The sequence below is a fragment of the Pteropus alecto genome, unplaced genomic scaffold (assembly GCF_000325575.1).
Source record: "Pteropus alecto unplaced genomic scaffold, ASM32557v1 scaffold35, whole genome shotgun sequence".
NCBI classification, from domain to species: Eukaryota; Metazoa; Chordata; class Mammalia; order Chiroptera; family Pteropodidae; genus Pteropus; species Pteropus alecto.
In genome coordinates, this window is record NW_006437828.1 from 8,208,596 (window position 1) to 8,226,675 (window position 18,080).

The window sequence follows — 18,080 nt, forward strand, 5'->3', positions numbered from 1 at the left end:
TTCTTGCATTCTTGGAATAAATCCCACTTGATTATGGCGTGCGATCCTTTTAAGTACTGTTGAATTCTGTTTGCTGATATTTTGCTGGGGATTTTTTCATCTGTGTCCATCAACAATATTGGCTTGTAATTGTCTTTTCTTGTAGTGTCCTTCTCTGGTTTTGGTGTCAGGATAATGCTGAAGCATTTTCTCCTCTTCTATTTCTGGAAGGACTTGAGGAGGATTGATATGAATTCTTCTTTAAATTTGGTAGAATTTAATGAAGCCATCTTGTCCTGGACTTTTCTTTGTTGAGAAGTTCTTGATTCGATCACATTACTAGTAATTAGTTGAGAAATTCTATTTCTTCATGATTCGATCTTGGTAGGTTTTATGTGTCTAGGAATGTTTTCAGTTTTCCTAGGTTGTCCAATTTGTTGGTGTATAATTGTTCATAGAATTCTCTTATAATCCATTGTATTTCTGTGGTATCAGTGTAGTGTCTCTTCATTCATTTCTGACTTTATGTATTTGAGTCCTCTTTTCTTTGTGAGTCTAATAATGGCTTGTCTATTTTATATTTTAAAAAATAGCTCTTAATTTCACTAACATTTTCTATTATCTCTTTAGTCTCTTTTATTTTCAGTCTGACCTGTTATTTCCTTCTTTCTGCTAACTTTGAACTTAGTTTATTCTTCTTTTTCTGGTTCCCTGAGGTATAAATTTAGGTTGTTTATGTGAGTTCTTTCTTTTTTCTTAATGGAGGCACTTAGTGTTGTAAACTTTCTTCTTGGAACTGCTTTGGCTGCATGCCATAAGTTTTACTATGTCGTATTTCCATTTTCATTGGTCTCAAGATTTTTTTTAATTTCTCTTTTGATTTCTTTAACTCAAGGCTTATTTAGTTTATTCATAGAAGAATGTTTTACATGCTTATTCAGCAATAGATAGTGCATTTTGACATGCTTGGTGATTTGTTCTTTAATCCTAAGAGGTTAGAATTAGCAAGTAACTGGCAAGGAACCCCTAGAGACTGGGGCATTGGCAGAGCTAAGGACTGAAACTGGCAGCAAAGGAGGCAGGGTTCAAAACAGAGAGAAGAACTTAAATGACTAGCATTCTATGACCATTTAGTAAAAGGGCAGGCAAACCTCAGCAGACCTTAACAGTTTCTTTGTACTTAACTGATACTCATAATAAAGCTTTGAGTCATCAAAGAAGTGTTAAATTAGGTTATTTATATTCCATTTTAAGACTGGCGAGTATATAATACATTTTCATAAGCATCCTTCATATTTATAATAATTATCATTCCTTGAACGCTAACTGTATGCTAGGTTATACTTATTCTTTACTTATATTATCTCATTTATCCTTAAAATAATCTGGGAAGTAGTTTTATCATCTCCATTTTACATATGAGAAAATTATAACTAAGGGAGTTTAAATAGGCAAAACAAAGTTATATAGCTCATGAGTGGTGGAATCAGGATTTTGAACCTCTATCTGAATATCTCTAAAAGTACTTGCTTTTATCCATTCTGGTGTGAATCATCTATACAAATTAAATTATTTTGAATTTCACAGCAACCACCTTGTACTTCGTCAGGTACTGTTGTTCCCATTTGAGGCCAAGAAAAGTTAAGCGCCTTAGATAAGATAACTCTTAAGTAGCAATCCTAGGATTTTGTCGTTGTTAGTGTTTGTTTGTTTGTTTGTTTTTCTTGCCTAGAAAAATGTACTAATGAGAAACATTTCCAACACTGGATAAATTAGGTTTTACAAAAATAATATTATATTTATTTAGCTTTCTTCTTTAATTTTTGTTTAGAGCATAGATTCTAACAGCCAAGCTTTTCCCATAGGGTTCTCACAAAGTTAAATAAATTATGAGCTATGAAATGTTTTGAGATGCTGTGTTGAAACACAATAATAATAAAGCTAACGATTATGGAACACTTGTTACATGCCAGGCACTGTTTTAGCACTTTGTTGGCATTAACTAATTTAATCCTTACAATTGCTCTACGGGGAATATTTTTTTCCTAGCTATAGTTTGTAATGAGGAAACAAGCACAGAGAGGTTAGAAAGTTGACCAACGTTGCTCCATTTTAAATGGTGATGGGATTAGAACCCAGCAGTCCTGTCGCTCTGGAGCCCAAACACCTGTCTGTCAAACTGCATATACTGCCTTTACCCAAAACCATTCGAAGCAAAATATTTCAGTATGGTCTACAGACTGTCACTCCCCAACCCTCTGTATTGTGCTTTAGTTTTTAAATTGATTGAAAGTAAAGACTGGTATTATAAAGGACTGAAGAAAAGTACATGCAGCATTGAATCAGTGATTTATTTTGATGGTTACTGGACTTCAGTGACAGGCTGTAATTTCATATTTATCCACAAGATGGTGAAATTCTCATTAGTTATTAATTTCTTGAAATCCATATAAACCATTAATTTATAATCTGCATTTGACACCATTTATTATAAGCACTTTAATTTCTTTTTACAGTCCATCTGCTGGCAAGGCTAAGATTAGAACAGCTCACAGGAAAATCATGATTTTGAATCACCCAGATAAAGGTAGGTAAAATTCTTACTTTTCATAATATCTGGATCAGAATCGGCTCTGAATTCCTTTTGGTTTGCTTAAACTCATTATAAATGATTTATACTTGAGATGGAAGTTTATATGCCACATGTATTGTGATTTTTCTTCTAATAAGTGAGGCTTTAGATTGGAGTTCAGTGACCCACAGAAGTGGTGGATTTATATGATCGGCTTTGAAGAACCTGGTTACTGATTTTTATGTGTGACTACCACAACCCCGTTTGAGGCTCCTAGCATTTTCATTGAGAAAGAGAAAGCGTGAGCTGTGGACCACCTGAATCTATAAACTGACCTGGGCGTCGTGCATTATGTTTGTTTAACCTTAAACATAACAGCACAAGATTTAGAGGTTATCTCTAATCTCTGAATATAATATGTCACAGATGATGCCGAATGTCTTAATTTTATTCTGGAAAGCTCTGAGACTGAGCCATTTATTTTTAACTGGCCAAGTTTTTAATGTAAATTTATCTTAGAGAAAGACAATTATTATAACTTTAACTACACTGCAGCTGCTGGAGAGAGAAAGCCCATATGTTCATTACTGTTTCTGCCTTAGAATAACAGATGGTAGGAACTTGCACTGTATTTCAGAAGTCAAGGTAGAGGGTGGGGGGAGGGATTCTTATTTATAGACTTTCCGTTTTATAATTATTCTGAAGAAAACTGAAAACAAATTTTGGATTCCTACCCATCGTAACCCTCACCAAAATAAGACGCTCCCCCTCCGCCAGCTTTCTCACTTAATTACTTACTCTAAAAATTCTTTTTACTAAACATCATCTCCTTTGGTGTTTGCACTTGCTGTTCTTTCGTGTGAATAAACAAAGGAATAAACTTTGAAATGAGATTTTACTTAAAATTTCTAAATAGCCGCGGCAGTCACTGAAAGGTCCAGGCAGCCAGTTTGCTTCGCGCCGTGGGCTGGCAGAGCAGCCGCCTCGGAGGGAATCGTGGCAGGTGCCTCCTTGCAGGCGTCTGTCCCCTAAACAGCCTCTGTCCCTTCCAGCTCGGGTGTGTGCCCTTCCATTATCGATCGCAGTGGGATCAGGCACTCATGCTTTCAGACGATTGACAGGTTATCGATTGTGCCTACTGGCAAGGAAGCAAGTTCTAAAACGTATCTAAACGAATATGTATTTTTAGATCGCTTCAGTAAAAAAAGAAAATGTTTATACATCTTATGAGCCAGTAGCGTTTGAATTAATCAATTACTTGGTTTATTCTGAGACTGTTTACTTATCAGAGGCAGATCGTTGCCTTCCTGCCCTGTGCGTGCTCACAGCCTTCTGTCTGGCCCCCTGCGGGTGGCAGGGTGTGAGGGAGGGACCTGGAAGCAGGCGGCCAGCATTTTCCTCCAACTTCTGCCTTCTAGCTGGCAGTGACCTTGAACACTCTCCTCAGCCTTTCCAAATGTCAGTGTTATCATCTACAAAACGAGACGATTTATTTCTAAAGCCCTCTTTGATTATATGATGTGATGTAATATCTTTATGGCCTGTTTAATTAAAGAACCGGTAGCCTATATTTCTATTCAGATCACATTTTTAATTTAATAAAGATGCTTTAATCTTTTTGGATTATTGTTCTCTCTAAGAATGTGTTGACAACCACAGACATTTTGCCAATATTATTGCTCATTCACCCCAAATTTTTAAATATTTGGATTTTTGGAGAGTTCCTGACTTCTAAAACCCATTTGTATACTCACAGTTAAGAGCGTCTGCTCTGGGAAAAATATGGTAAATTAAGGAGTATCGGAATGACTGCAAGGAAAGAATTCTAAACAGAAGTGTCTTATTGTCCTTGGAGAGAGAAAGCTGGGGTGTTTGGGGAAGTATGAGAATGTCCAATTCTTTTTTTTTTTTTAATTTTTCAATTACAGTTGACATTCAGTATTATATAGTTTCAGATGTACAGCATAGTAGTTAGATATTTATCTAACTTACGAAGTGATCCCCCCAATAACTCTAGTACCCACCTGACACCACACATAGTTGTTACAATATTATCGACTCTATTCCCTATGCTGTGCGTTACATCCCTGTGACCGTTGTGTAGCTGCCAATCTGTACTTCTTGATCCCTCCATCTTTTTCACCCAGCTCTCCAAACCCCCTCCCATCTGACAGTCACCAGTTTCTTCTCTGTATCTATGAATTTGTTTCTGTTCTGTTTGTTCATTTTGTTTTTTAGAGTCCACATGTAAGTGAAATCATATGGTATTTGTCTTTCTCCGTCTGACTTATTTCACTTAGCATAATGCCCTCTAGCTCCATGACAATGGGCAACTCTTAATTTTGCCTCCTCTTTTTATAATTCTTCGTCATGTTTGCTCTGTCTGGATCAGCACTGAGTGTTACAGGTGGTTGCAAAAACTTAAGTCCTCTATCCAGTGCTTCTGAAATTCACAAATGTTCCCCAACCCCTAAGTGATTTTCTATTGGTTTTGCTACCTGCTGCTAGAATAAAGTTAGAACTTCAAACATGAGATCAACTGTCATTTGTTACACATTTCATTATCAGCTTGTGCAAAGGAAGTGACACTAGAAAATTAAGTGTGAGAAATGGCCGAAAATGAATTTTTTTTGTAACCAGTTTCAAATGAGCATTCAGATGTGTTTTGAGAAAAAGGAAATTTTGCTATTTCAATTTAGTAAGATAAAAGGTTAATGCAGTAAAAAAATCTCAGGTCGTTGATCTAGTGCTTTTAGACTAATATCTTTTAGATTATATGTTGTTTAATTGCTGAAGAAGGAGGTTAGTTGTTATGAAATCTGTACTTTGATGTTAATGCCCAATGATGATAGAAAGGAGAACAGGCTAGGCAAATTCGAAAAGCTAGAGGACCTCAGAGATCTCTCACAGGCTATCTCGTCCACTCAGAGTGTGGGTCACGCATCCGTGCCAGACACTGCTGTGTACATGCACCAAGTTAAAAACAGAGCTCAAAAGGAAGCATCTAGAAACCTTTATAGTGACTTGACCTTGCCGCGGCAACCAAGGTGTGATACTTTTGTATTTTGTAAAAGTATCAGTTCACCATAGATTGGAAAATTTTTTTAAAAAACATGTGTCCTCACCATATTTTGAGAGAAAATGATCTCAATCAGTACCGCCTCCTAAATCAAGACTATTTCTGCTCTCTCCTGGGAAAAATGGCCTGTTTGCTCTCCGTTAAGATTTTTAGCGATGAAGAGCTTCCTGTTTTGCAAGGCAGCCCACTGGTAGGCAGCTCTAACTGCTAGAAGGTTCTTCCTTACGTTCAGCTGAAGTCTGCCTGCCTGCAGCAGATTCTCAATCTTTTTCTATTTATGCTCTCTTTTACTAAACATATTCTCACTCTTCGTTAATAGTATTTAAATCAAAATTAGGCTAACTATTGGGATTAAAAACAAATCAAAAGTAATTATACTGTTGAATGGATTTTCTCTGATTACTCTCATTGTAAAAGAAGCCGAATTTGACACGAAGCCCTGGGGATAATATATTACAGTTTCTTATAATGTATTACGTTTAAAAGATGAATTGTAAACATTTAGAAAAAGAAAGATATGATCACCAAGAGTCAACATGGATTCACTAAAAAAAAGTCATGCTTAATTAGCTCTGTTTCTTGTTTAATAGATATACTAAACTTATTTGTTTCAGAGGGTTCATCTTTCCCTTCTACCTTTTAATTAAATTTAAGGCTTTGTATTTGAGTTGTTTTTTTTCTTTTTTGGTAAAGAGATCATTTAGTTTTATCACATTGATCTTTCTTAATAAATAGTGAGATCTTTAAAAGTGAAGAACATGACTTAGTCAAATTTATAACCTGTTTGGCTGACATTTAATAAAGTCCAAAGGTTTTTGTTTTTTTTTTCCCATGAATGAATGAATAAGCAAATGGATAAAAAGAAGGCATACAAATAACATTTGTGGGTGAAATAGAATTAGGAGTGAGAACTCATACATAATGATCACATGAAAATTTTAAAAGACTTGTTGAATTGATATGAATCGATCGATCTGAAATTATTCTTTTATTGATTCAGAAACTATTTATTCAACTTCTATAATGTGCCAGACCTTGTGCAAAACCTTGGGACTTTAACTGTAAACTAGATAACTAGATCCTTGTTCTCATCGAGCATACATTCTAATGGGGAGACAGACGAAAGACAAGTAAACCTGTTTCAAGTTGTAGTAAGCGCAGTAAAGGGAACAATGGAGTAAGATGCAGAATATGCGGAAGAGGCAGCTTTACATAGGGTGATGGGAAGGCTTCTCTGAGTAACTTAAAGAATGAGAAGAAGCCAGCTGCGTTGTGTTGTAGTCAAGGAGCTAGCACGTGCGGAGGCTTTAAGGGGGCAAGAGTTTATTACGTTGCAGACTTCACAGGAACCGGGTGCGGTAGCTATGTGATAGGCGAGGGGAGAGGTGGCATGGCAGAGGGTGGCGCCCAGGTTTTGAAAACTATGGGTGCGCCTCGTGGTAATGAAAACCGTAGGTTCCGTCTAATATTCGAGCTTTATTCTAAATATAGCGGGAAGTTACTGTCTGCTTTTAAGCAGTAGAGTAATGTAATTCGATTTATTTTTTAAGAAATTTCTTTTCTCTCCAATCTCTTGATTTTTTAAAATTTTTTAAAGTGAGGCATTAAGTTTTATTGTTGAGTTATCTGTTTCCATCTTCATTTCTGTAAGTTTTTGTTTCATATATTTTGGTGCTCTGTTGTTAGGTACATATATGTTTACAGTTGTTCTATCTCCTTAATGGATTGACCCTTTTACCATTAAATTGTCCTTTTTTATGTCTAGTAACATTTTTTATTTCAGTCTGTTTTGACTCATCGCTTTTCTGTGATTGCTGTTTGTGTGAAATATCTCTTTATAGTCTTTTACTTTCAATCTGTTAGTGTCCCGTAGACAACTTATAGTTAGATCATGTTTTTAAGTTTAATCTGACAACCTTTTGATTGGTTGGATTGTTTTTAATACATTCACACTTAATGTGAATTTATTATATTATTAATATAATGGGACTTACGTCTGCAGTTTTTGTTTTCTGTGTCTCGTGTCTTTTTCGCTCTTCTGTTTTCTCTTTTGCATTGAGTGAATATTTTCTAATGTAGTATGTTAATTTCATTAAGTATTTTTTCACGATTTTAAGGGGTTTTTGGAGTGATTGCTCTAGTGTTTACCATATACATCTTAATTTATCAGAATCAGCTTCAGATTTATTTTAGCTTAATTCCAGTAATATTTAGAAACATCACTCTTATATAGCTCTGGTCTCACTTCCCCATTTTCGTGGTACTATCGTTATACATGTTACATCTGCTAATGTTACAAACCCAACAACACGTTGTTAGAATTATTACTTTACCACCCGCTATTTCCCGAGATGGTAACAGCTTCGCTCCCACCTACGCCCTTCGTGCTGTTAGAACAGTCGCGTTATACATATAGTTCTGTATTTTATGGGCCCTACAGTACATTCTATACATGTTATTTTAGGTAATGGCTTTTTCTATCGGGTAAGAGAAGAAAGGAGAAAATTTCACATTTTATATTGTCTTTTATAATCACATAGTGACCTTTACAGTGCTCTTTGTGTGCGTGGAGTAGAATTATCACCTGAGGTCCCTTGCTTTCATCTTAAAGAACTTCCTGTAGTATTTCTACCAAAGTTGGTCTGCTAACAACAAATCCTTTTTGTGTTTGTTTATCTGAGTGTAACGTTTGTTTCATTTCTGAATGGCAGCTTTGCCGATACAGGATGCTTGGCTGACAGTTTTTTCTTCGAGGATATTGAATATGATATTTCATTGTTTTGCGGCTTCTGTTGTTTTTGCTAAATTAGCTGTTAATCTTGTTGGGATTCCTTTATAAGTGACACGCTGTGTCTTTTTTTTCTTGCTACTTTTAGAAGGTAAACTGAGGCATATTAAAAATATGGAGCATATTAGAGCAAAAACCTATTTAAATTGAGCAGTGCCAAACCAGAAATGGCTAGGAGCGCTCTGCTGACAGGAGCTGGGGGAAAGACTTTTCTAGAAAAAGGGCAGAAGCAAAGCAAGGACATTCTGTGACAGGCTACAGCTTTAGCATCTGCCTTATTTAGCAAAGGCTAGTTGGCCATTTGTAATTAGTCGTCCTCAGGTTTCATCATCTTACTGTTGAGGGATTTATAGGCTTAGGTTTGGGTTTAGTAATATAGACTAGTAAGGCATTAAAGCCTCCCTCAGCCTAATGGCCTCCTTACTTAATTTAATACTACTTTCTAGATTTTCTCCTTGTCTGACTTCCAGCATTTTTGTTATGATGTGTATGTTTTTGATCTCTTTTTATGTATCCTATTTGGAGTTTGTTGAGATTCTTGGATTATAGGTTATTGTTTTTCAATAAAATTGGGAATTTTTAGCCATTATTTCTTTAAAGATTTTTTTCTTCTCCTTTCTCTCCTCTCCTTTTGGTACTCCCATCACACATATCCTGATAGGTTTAATGATGTTCCACACGTTCCTTTGAGGCTCTGTTCTTTTTTCTTTATTCTTTTTTCCCTTTGGTCTTTGGCTTGCATTATCTCGATCACTGTGTCTTTAAGTTCACTAATTCTTTCTTTTGTCAGTTTATATCTACTCTTGAGCCCCTCTGGTGATTTTTAAAAAAATTTTAGTTCTATGAATTTATTTATAATAGCTCCTTTGAAATCTCTTTCCGTAAATCTGACATCTGGTCGCTCTCATGGGTAGCTTCTGTTGCTGCTTTTTCCATGATGTATGTATGGGTCATACTGTCATACTTTCCTGTTTCTTTGCATGCCTTGTAATATTTTGTTGAAAACTGGCTGGATTGTTTCAGCGAAGTCTATACCTACCACCACCTCTACTACCCCCGCCGCACCCCCACAGCGTCACACTTTTTACATTGTTCTTTAGGGAGGCGCAGCTTCGTCTGTGCCCCCAGTCACTCTGGACGCCGGTGGTACTGGGAAGCCTCTCTTCCTTTTCCTTCTTGATCACACGCAACTGTCAAACGCCACTATTTGCTGACCGATCGCTTGGTTGTTTCCAACAATGCACTGAGATATAAACATCTCTACAGGCTAATCAGATTGTAGCTCCTTCGATGGAATAGTTTCTGAGGTCAGTGCTTGATATTTGTTCTTAGCTCAGGAAGGCTCCTTTCTGCTCTCTCCTTCCCTGGTTCTCTCCTGTTCACTGGCCTACAGTCTAAACTCTATCTTCATTAGATTCATGAATCTCCTCCCAAATGCCTCTCATCAAAACCTCCACTGTTCTCGTTCTGTCCTTGAGAGCACCCTCCACACTGTCTCAAATGAAGTTAATTCCTTTAGGAGGAGATCAGGAGCCGTTGGCTTTACGGACTGTTTATTCCACAGGCATAATCTCTGGGCCAGGGCTCTGGATTTGGGGGTGGAAACTGGTAAATTTCTCGCTGAGTGAAACCCCCACTGTAGGAGTTAAGTGTGCGTTAGTAACCTGACAACTTCTTGACTTGCCTCTCTTAGTATGGAACGGCCATGCTTTATGGGCTGGGTGAAGGCCTGTCGAGCTCCCAGATTCTAAAGGAGCCAGACCAAGTAGAGACTCTGTTCCACCTCCCTGGGACAGCCTCAGCATCAGGTAGCAGGGGCAGGAAGAGAAATATGGAGGTCTTGTTTCTCCCAGAAAGAAACCCTCTTTCCAGAGCTGGAGTGAAGAGGGAGCCTTGTTCTTGGCTGTAGCAGTCCATCTTGGAGCCTCTGTCTTGCTGAACTGGGAGGGGAAACGTGAGAGCCATTTTGGTTCAGGTACCACAGATTCTTGCTTTTCTTACTGAATTTTTATAGATTTTCTTGAATAGATTTTTCCCCCCCTTTTAAGATCATTTCCAGAGGCTTCAGGTCATTGTGTCTTTTTAATAGTTTTCACCACTTTCACTGGAGAGCAGATCAGTGGAACTCCTCATCCCAGCAGTCAAACTCTTATCTGCCTCTACATGATTCTAACGTCTTTATTTTTGAAAGGTGGGTGGCCTTTAAGAATCTTTCAATCATATACTTCTTATGTCTGTCTTACAGATTTAGAATGTAGACAGTCATAGGTTTTAATGAGAGTTAAGGGATACAGAAAAATCTGTGATAAGATTTGCCTAAGAAAGACCCAAGGATAAAAGGGAACCTATATCTTCTTAATCTTCAGATTGGCATACTAATTATGAAATGTCCTTTAATAATAAATTATAACTAACTTTGAAACAGTTTTTATTTTTTAAAAAAAATTTTTTTGGGCAAGGCAACCCTTGATTGACCTCAAAGATTGCAAGGACCTTGTCAGTTTGCTCATTTTCTCTTGTGGTTATTAAGGTTTTTTACCCAGAAGTTTTACAGATATTTATTTATTTTTAAAGCATCCACTTCTAACATACTTGTTTACCTGTTTTCTCTATCCCTGAAGTGGTTTTACTTCTCTGAAGCTGGTACTTGATGCAAAAAAATAGTGGAATAGTAACTCATCACTTTTTCTCCTCGTCATTGAAGATATACCTCAAGTCCTATTCATGTTTTCAGAGTCACATTGATAATACAGAGAAATCTTAAGACATGATTGCTTTTCAAGGTATTTATTATCCAATGAGTAGATAGGTGTGTCCTTTAAAAGGTAAATCACGAAACATGATCTCAATCCTCGGGAAGGAAGAGGACCCAAGATGAGATTACAGGCTTGAAGAAAGAGAAAAGGTTTGTAGTAACTACATGCTTAATAGATTTTGGTGATGGTGACAGAAAGAAATCTAACAATGGGAGGGAAACACACAATGCAATATGTATATATTGCATTTATATAAACAAACAAACAAACAAGTAAATAAATCCTCTTTAGTAAAGAAATAAATAAATAATCGATCTCTGGAAAATTGAATGAATGAATGAATGAATGAATGAATCTTGGTGGCAAAAGGAGAAGCAGCGTGGTGTAGTGGTTAGGAGGTGTGCAGGCTCAGGAGCCAGGCCTCCTGGGAATCCTGGCCCCACCTCATATGAACAGTGTGGCTGGTGTTGGCAAATTGCTAAACTTTTTTGTGATTCAAGTCTCTTTATGTAAGAAAAACAAGAATTGAGCAACTACAAAGGATGGTTGGAAGAACCAAATGAAATAATATGTTAGAACAACGCCTAGTCATCAACATGGTCTTGATCATAGGTTTGCTGAGCCCCTGTGATTTTTTGGACAATCTAAATTTGTAATGTCAACTAACTACCTACAGATCAACATATCTCTAGTTTTTCAATAAACTTTTAAACATTGAAATATAAGTTCATAAAAGTACACATCGTAAGTATACAACTCAGTGAATTGTCACAAAATGGCCCCATTTATATAGCCAGTCCCCAAGTTAAGAAATTAAACCATAAAAAAACTTTCCTTGGGTACTTTTCGAGTCACTTCTCCTTCCCCAGATGTGACCGCTATCTTGGCTTTGACCACAACAGATGAACTTGGCTGTTTTGAACCTAATGCAAGTGGCATCATAATGAGTGTAGTCTTCTACAGTCGTCTCTTCTCATTCACTGTCTTTGTGAGATTCATTCATGTGGTAGTGAATGTCGTAGGAGTGATTCATTACTTTTATCGCTGTACAGTATTCCATGGTAGTGAATAGCCTCCCATTTATTTATCTGTTTTTTTCTGTTCAGTTGTCTCTTTTTCTTACTGTCTTTGGGGAATGCTATATATTCTGGTATTTTAGATATGAGTTCTTTGTATTGCAGATATCTTTATGGCTTGCTTTTGCATATGCTTAATGGTGTTCATTCATGAACAGAAATTCTAAATTTTAATATAGTACAGCTAATCAAACTTACCCTTTATAGTGCTTTTCTGTTTTGTTCAGGAAATTTTTGCCTATCTCAAGATCATAAAATCTTCAGGTCATGAAAGTAATTTATGGAAACATTATCTTAAATAATTTTATGTGTAATAAACTGGAATCGATTTTTGTATACGGTATGAGATAAGGGTCAAGGTTCAATTATTTGTATATAGATAGCCAAGTGGTCCAGCATTATTTATTGAAAAGGGCATTCTTTCCCCAGGGATCCATAATATTACCTTGTTATTAATCAAGTAACCATTTTTATGGAAATGTTTTTGGATTTTCTCTCTTTTGTTGATGAATTTCTTTAGGCTTGTGTTACTACACTTTAATTCCAATAGCTTTATAACAAGTCTTTTTTTCTGGTGGTTTAAATCCTTCATATTTTTGCTATTTAATATTTTTCAGCTATGTTTGACTCTTTGCATTTTAATATAAATTAGGAATTATATTGTCAGTTTGCATGTATACAAGCACAAGCACACACATACATATTGACACACAAATCTCCTGGGGTTATGGTTGGGATTATTATGAATCTGTAGATCTATTTGGGAGCATTGATGTCTTTACAATATTTAATTTTCTAATCCATGAACAAGACATATCTTTTCATTTATTTAGGTCATCTTTAATTTATTTCGATAAGGCTTTTTAGTTTTCTGGGTTGTCATGTACATAATTTGTTATATTTATTCCTAGGTATTGATATTTGAATTCCGTTATAAATCATGTTGGTTTTTAAATTTATATTGTATAATTATTTATTTCTAGGACATAAAAATTTGTTTTTTGTATATATTGCTATTATATTCAACCACTGATTAAATTCATTTATTAGTTCTTTGATTTTGTCTTTAGATTTTGATTTTGTTTGATTTTGTTTAGATTTTGATTTTGTCTTTAGATTTTGATTTTGTCTTTTTGGGTTTTCTACATACTCAGTCATGTAGTTTATGAAAAATGATAATTTCTTTCTAATCCTTATTTCTTTTTTTTATATTGGACATTGAGGAAGGCATTTCTTACAATAGCTAGAACCTCCCATATAGTGTTAAATAGAAATTAAAATAGTAAATATCCTTTTCTTGTTGCTGATCTCAGAGCTAGAGCTTTCAAGATTTCACCATTAAGTGTGATAGTTACTATATTTTTTGATATTTCTATTTTATAAGTTTCCTTTTATCTGACTACAAGTTTTTATTGTGAATTTGTGTTGTGTTTTCTATACTTACTGACAACATGACATTTATTCTTTACTCTGTTTATGTGATGTATTACATTGATTAATTTTCTAATTTTAAAGCCAATTTTGGATTCTTATTATAAACCTAATTAAATTAGTAAACAATAACAAACATTTAGGGAATCCCAGTGTTTGGAAATTAATCAGTGTACTTCTAAGTAACCCTAACCCATGCATTACAATAGAAATCAGCGTTCAAGAGAACGCTGATTCCCACAGAGTCAGTGGTTAGTTCTCTGAATAAACTAATCAACTTCACACTAAAGTATTTAAAATTTATGTGAAATAAATTCTAGGAAAAACATCAAAACTGACATAAGAAGAAATGGAAAAATCAAGAGAATCCTTCCTTTCTATTAGAGCATTTGCATCTTTAATGAAAAACCTTCCCGCAAATGAAAAGCCTGGCCACAATAGTTTTATAAGTGAATTTCACTCCCCCCTCAAAAAAAAAAATAGAAGGAAAAAAAACATTCTAACTCTTTCTGTGAGGGAGGATGATAGCATGTCTTCGATAACAAAACCTGATGAAGAAAGATTTCACAAGATGTACATAGACACAATAACAAACAAAATATTAGCTCATCAAAACTCAGAAAGTTCCTTGGTGCTCCTTCCCATTACCAATGCCTACCCCAGTGTGGGCAGCGTCCCACCTTCTGCCACCGCAGATTAGAGATATCTCTTCTAGCGTTTCATCCAAGTGGAATTGTATGGTATGTGCTTTTCATGTTTGAGTTTATCAGAGGAAAAAAGCGGTGCAGATTGTTGGGCTTGTCGCAGTGCATTTGGCTCACGGGCAGGATCGGGGCCCTCGAGACTTGGCTGACTTGGTGGACCCCCTCCGCTCCTTTCATGCTGACGGGCTTGCGTTTTATTCAGCCCTTCCAGTCGGTGTTAATGGTTGGCTCGTGAGAGCCAAAAGCGGAAGGGCTCCAACAGCGGTTAGTAGGAATTCAGAGATCAAGGGTGAGAGTGAGTCTTCTAATTAAATGGAATCCAGGTGATTTCCCCAAGAAATCTGAGCAGGATTGAAAGATGCGCGTGTATATCGTTTCCACTGAATACAGGATACACTGCACAGGAGCATGGTCGTGGCCCCTGCTGCGACACCCCCGCTCGCGGGCCAGAGTAACGGGCTGCAGGAAGCCCCGGCCTTGCAGATCTCACAGCGTCGCTCCTCATTGATGAGACCTCGGTCCGCATCAAACACCACTTGAAGGGAATATAGGAGCTGCAGTCTTTGACTTAGGAACTTTCCTAAATCTTGAGAAGGTGGAATGGGGGTAGAATGAGAGCCGAGCCAGAGTTTCTACCTCGCACATAACTGAAAGCCCAGTGTCCCTCCAACTTAGTGAGAGCGGTGATTCAGCCTTATTCTGAATAAACTCATGTTTTCTCTAACGTCACCATCAAAAAAATACAATGTTTAATGAGACTTTTGATCTTCTGTGCCTTTCATTTTTTTCTGTCTGCTGAGTGAGCACATTATGGCCTGTGATTTAAATATCCAGAATGCATTTCAATCAAAGGCCGTATTTTGAGTTCGGTTAATATCTTAATATTTGTTAAAGACATACAAGATGCCTGGCATTATCTCGGTCACTAAGAATTTAAATGGCTTACTTACCAAGATTGGCATTACCTGATTCTCAGATCATTTTCAAAGAGAATCATGAAATCAGTTTGTTTCATAACGAAGTACATGCGGAAACCTTCACCGACGTCATTCGAAGATCTTACTGGACATTCGAGGACACTCTGCGGTCTATTCCGTGTGTGTTTATAGTGATTCAGACCTGGACGTGGGCTTGTCAGTGGTGTCAAGGGCAGAGAGCTGCATTAGCTCCCGCTCCCGCCCCCACCGCCCTGGCTCCTGGGGTACTGTGCTGTCCATCTGCTTTTCCTGCTTTTGTCTCCATTAGTCACGTGAGCAGTATGATTGTCATTAAAAACTCGAAATGAGTCAGGACAGTTTACACCAATGCTATCTAGATGTTTTTTGGTTTGTCGTAAGCTACTGAGGTCTTAGAATGTTTTCAGCAGCTAAAGGGGAGAATAAAGAAGAAAAACAGGGAAGCTGGTGAACTGTAATATACTTGTTATCTTGAGTGTTAACGGAAGCGTTCAGGACTGGGAGTTAGAAGGCGTGTGAGGCTTAACCAGGCTTAACGTGACAGTTTGGGGCTAGTATTTTTAATATGTCAGGGAGTTCTGTTTGTGATTTATAATGATTCTGAATTTGGAATTCACCTCAATCTTCCTCTTGCTGTTTGCATTAGAAAGAATTCATTGCAAAGAACTCTAAAAAGAACTGACTTAATTTTATTTTAGGGCACAGTGCATGTAAGACTATTTCATAAGTATTCTAATAGGATCGTTTCAGAGAACAGGGAGCGTGTCCTTTATCATTATTTTTATTCTTATTCATTTATTGTTTATCTATTAGTAAATGTGATTTTTAGAGCTGGGTAGTACATAGTTGCCTTTTCTAACATGTATTTTATTTTTGTGACATCATAAGATTTGATTAGACTCCGAAAGATCCCTTGGACTACTTTACCTCCTTCAGAAAGATATCCTCCTTCAAAGATAAATATTCGTCCCTCTTAAAAAAAAAAGTCTTGGAGAAAGACCATTATTTTATTTACCTGTCATCCACTTCATTTCATAGAATTCTCCGGTTAAATATTTGAGTGGTAGTGTCTGACCAGTGAAATGTTTTGAGTGTTTTTCAAATTATTCCTGATCATAACTTCCGTTATCTTTCTCAAAGGTTATCTTTAATTGTTGGGTATCCGTAGTGCTTCACTAAAGTTTAATTTGTGCTGTTTTGATTTCTAGTCAGCTTATAAAATATTTTGCCAGAGGACGAATGTGTGGCAGAATATCAGAATTATAATTAAGAATGTTTTTCATGTTTAAGACTTTAAAAACTGTCGGTAATCAGGTGTGTTTTAACCCATTTACTTTTCTTTGTCCTCAGGTGGGTCTCCGTACTTAGCCACCAAAATAAATGAAGCAAAAGACTTGCTGGAGGCAACCACCAAACGTTGACTGCTCCGAAGGGAAACGGGGGACTTAAAAAACAAAGTCCTGCAAATTAACCTCACCTTCCACCGTCAGAATTTCACACGTGTGCCGCCCATGCATAATGACCCAGTCCGCTGTTAAGCTATATAATAATAAAAGTTAAAAATCTGTCCTTTTATTACCTTTTAAAGGAATGCCTTAAAATTCTGTAACTGATCTGTTTCCCTTATATTCTGACTTTCTCTGTGATGGTCATACATTTAAGACTTTTGTTCTTTTCGTCCTAAATCTCCCTCTTTCCCCTCCCCCACACAAAGGTACCCCCCAAAATGTGATCATCAGTAAGGTAATTGGTATTTGTGAGCAGTGAGTAGAAATGGTTTTACTGCTTATATTTACACTCGCATGGTCCCTCGTTTCCTCAGAGGAATTCAATACTCTGCCTGTGGAAGGTGCTTTAAACATTTTGAGGCCACTGACTACTACCCCATGGGGACATGATGCGAAACTTAATGGTGTTTTCTAAAGCAGTGGTTAGGACTTGCTAAAGAACTCTGTTCTCTCTGAGACCCTGTAGCTGAAGCTTGAGAATTTGGAGACCTGCTAAAACGCTGGAAGATTTACGCAATGAGCCCTGTGAGGAAAGGCCGAAAAGAGCCGGGAGAAGTCTGAGCAGTTTGTATTTAATTATAGTCTTCGGTGCTGTATGTTTCTTCAATCACTCGTTCTACAGATATTTATTGACCACTTATAACGTGGAAGATGCTGTAATGGGCCCACTGAGAGTTACAGGTGAACCGGTCGTGGATCTCGACCCCAAGGAACTTCTTTTCAGAAGAAGGGTAAAGCACGTGGATACGATTAGAGACGTACATGTGACATGCTCACAGCGTTCAAAAGGAGGAAAGAAATTTGAAACAGCATCGGGGGAGCCGCACAGAGTAAGCGACACAGAGCTGGGCTTTGAAAACAATAAGAGCTGTGCCGTGCGGTTGGCCAGTCGGCGCTGTTTCTTCCGAAATCAGTCAGGACAGCGGAAATGGGCTGTACGGATCCTTGTGATTATATTGCAGAGTTTCTCAGATGCAGGGGACTGACCGTGGCCCTGGAGGGTTGGCCCTGTGATCTACACTGCATCGAATTATGTTCCCAGAACGGTCCCTGATCCCCAGCCCGAGGAAACAGGTCCAGACACAGCACCAGCAGTATTGCCCCATCCCCCTTCACTCACTCTGGGCTCACCCCAGGGGCCCCGAACTGCTGCATTTCATCTGCCTTAAAGTACTCTTTAGTAGTCTAGGCGCAGCTGTCAGGTTGCTACGCTCTGTAGTTGGCGAGTTCT

The 18,080-nt window shown here is 37.3% G+C and overlaps 1 protein-coding gene across 1 annotated transcript in view; it reads left to right on the top strand.

Moving 5' to 3' along the window:
* The window catches only part of DNAJC15 (DnaJ heat shock protein family (Hsp40) member C15), a gene marked incomplete at its 5' end in the record, with an annotated part of 48,430 nt that extends 31,502 nt beyond the window's left edge, over window positions 1-16,928 (top strand). Inside the window, 2 exons of the mRNA XM_006914984.2 lie at window positions 2,496-2,566; window positions 16,692-16,928. Coding sequence (XP_006915046.1) covers window positions 2,496-2,566; window positions 16,692-16,762 — 142 coding nt within the window. The remainder of the gene's footprint in view (window positions 1-2,495; window positions 2,567-16,691) is intronic.
* Between the last annotated feature and the right edge of the window lie 1,152 nt (window positions 16,929-18,080).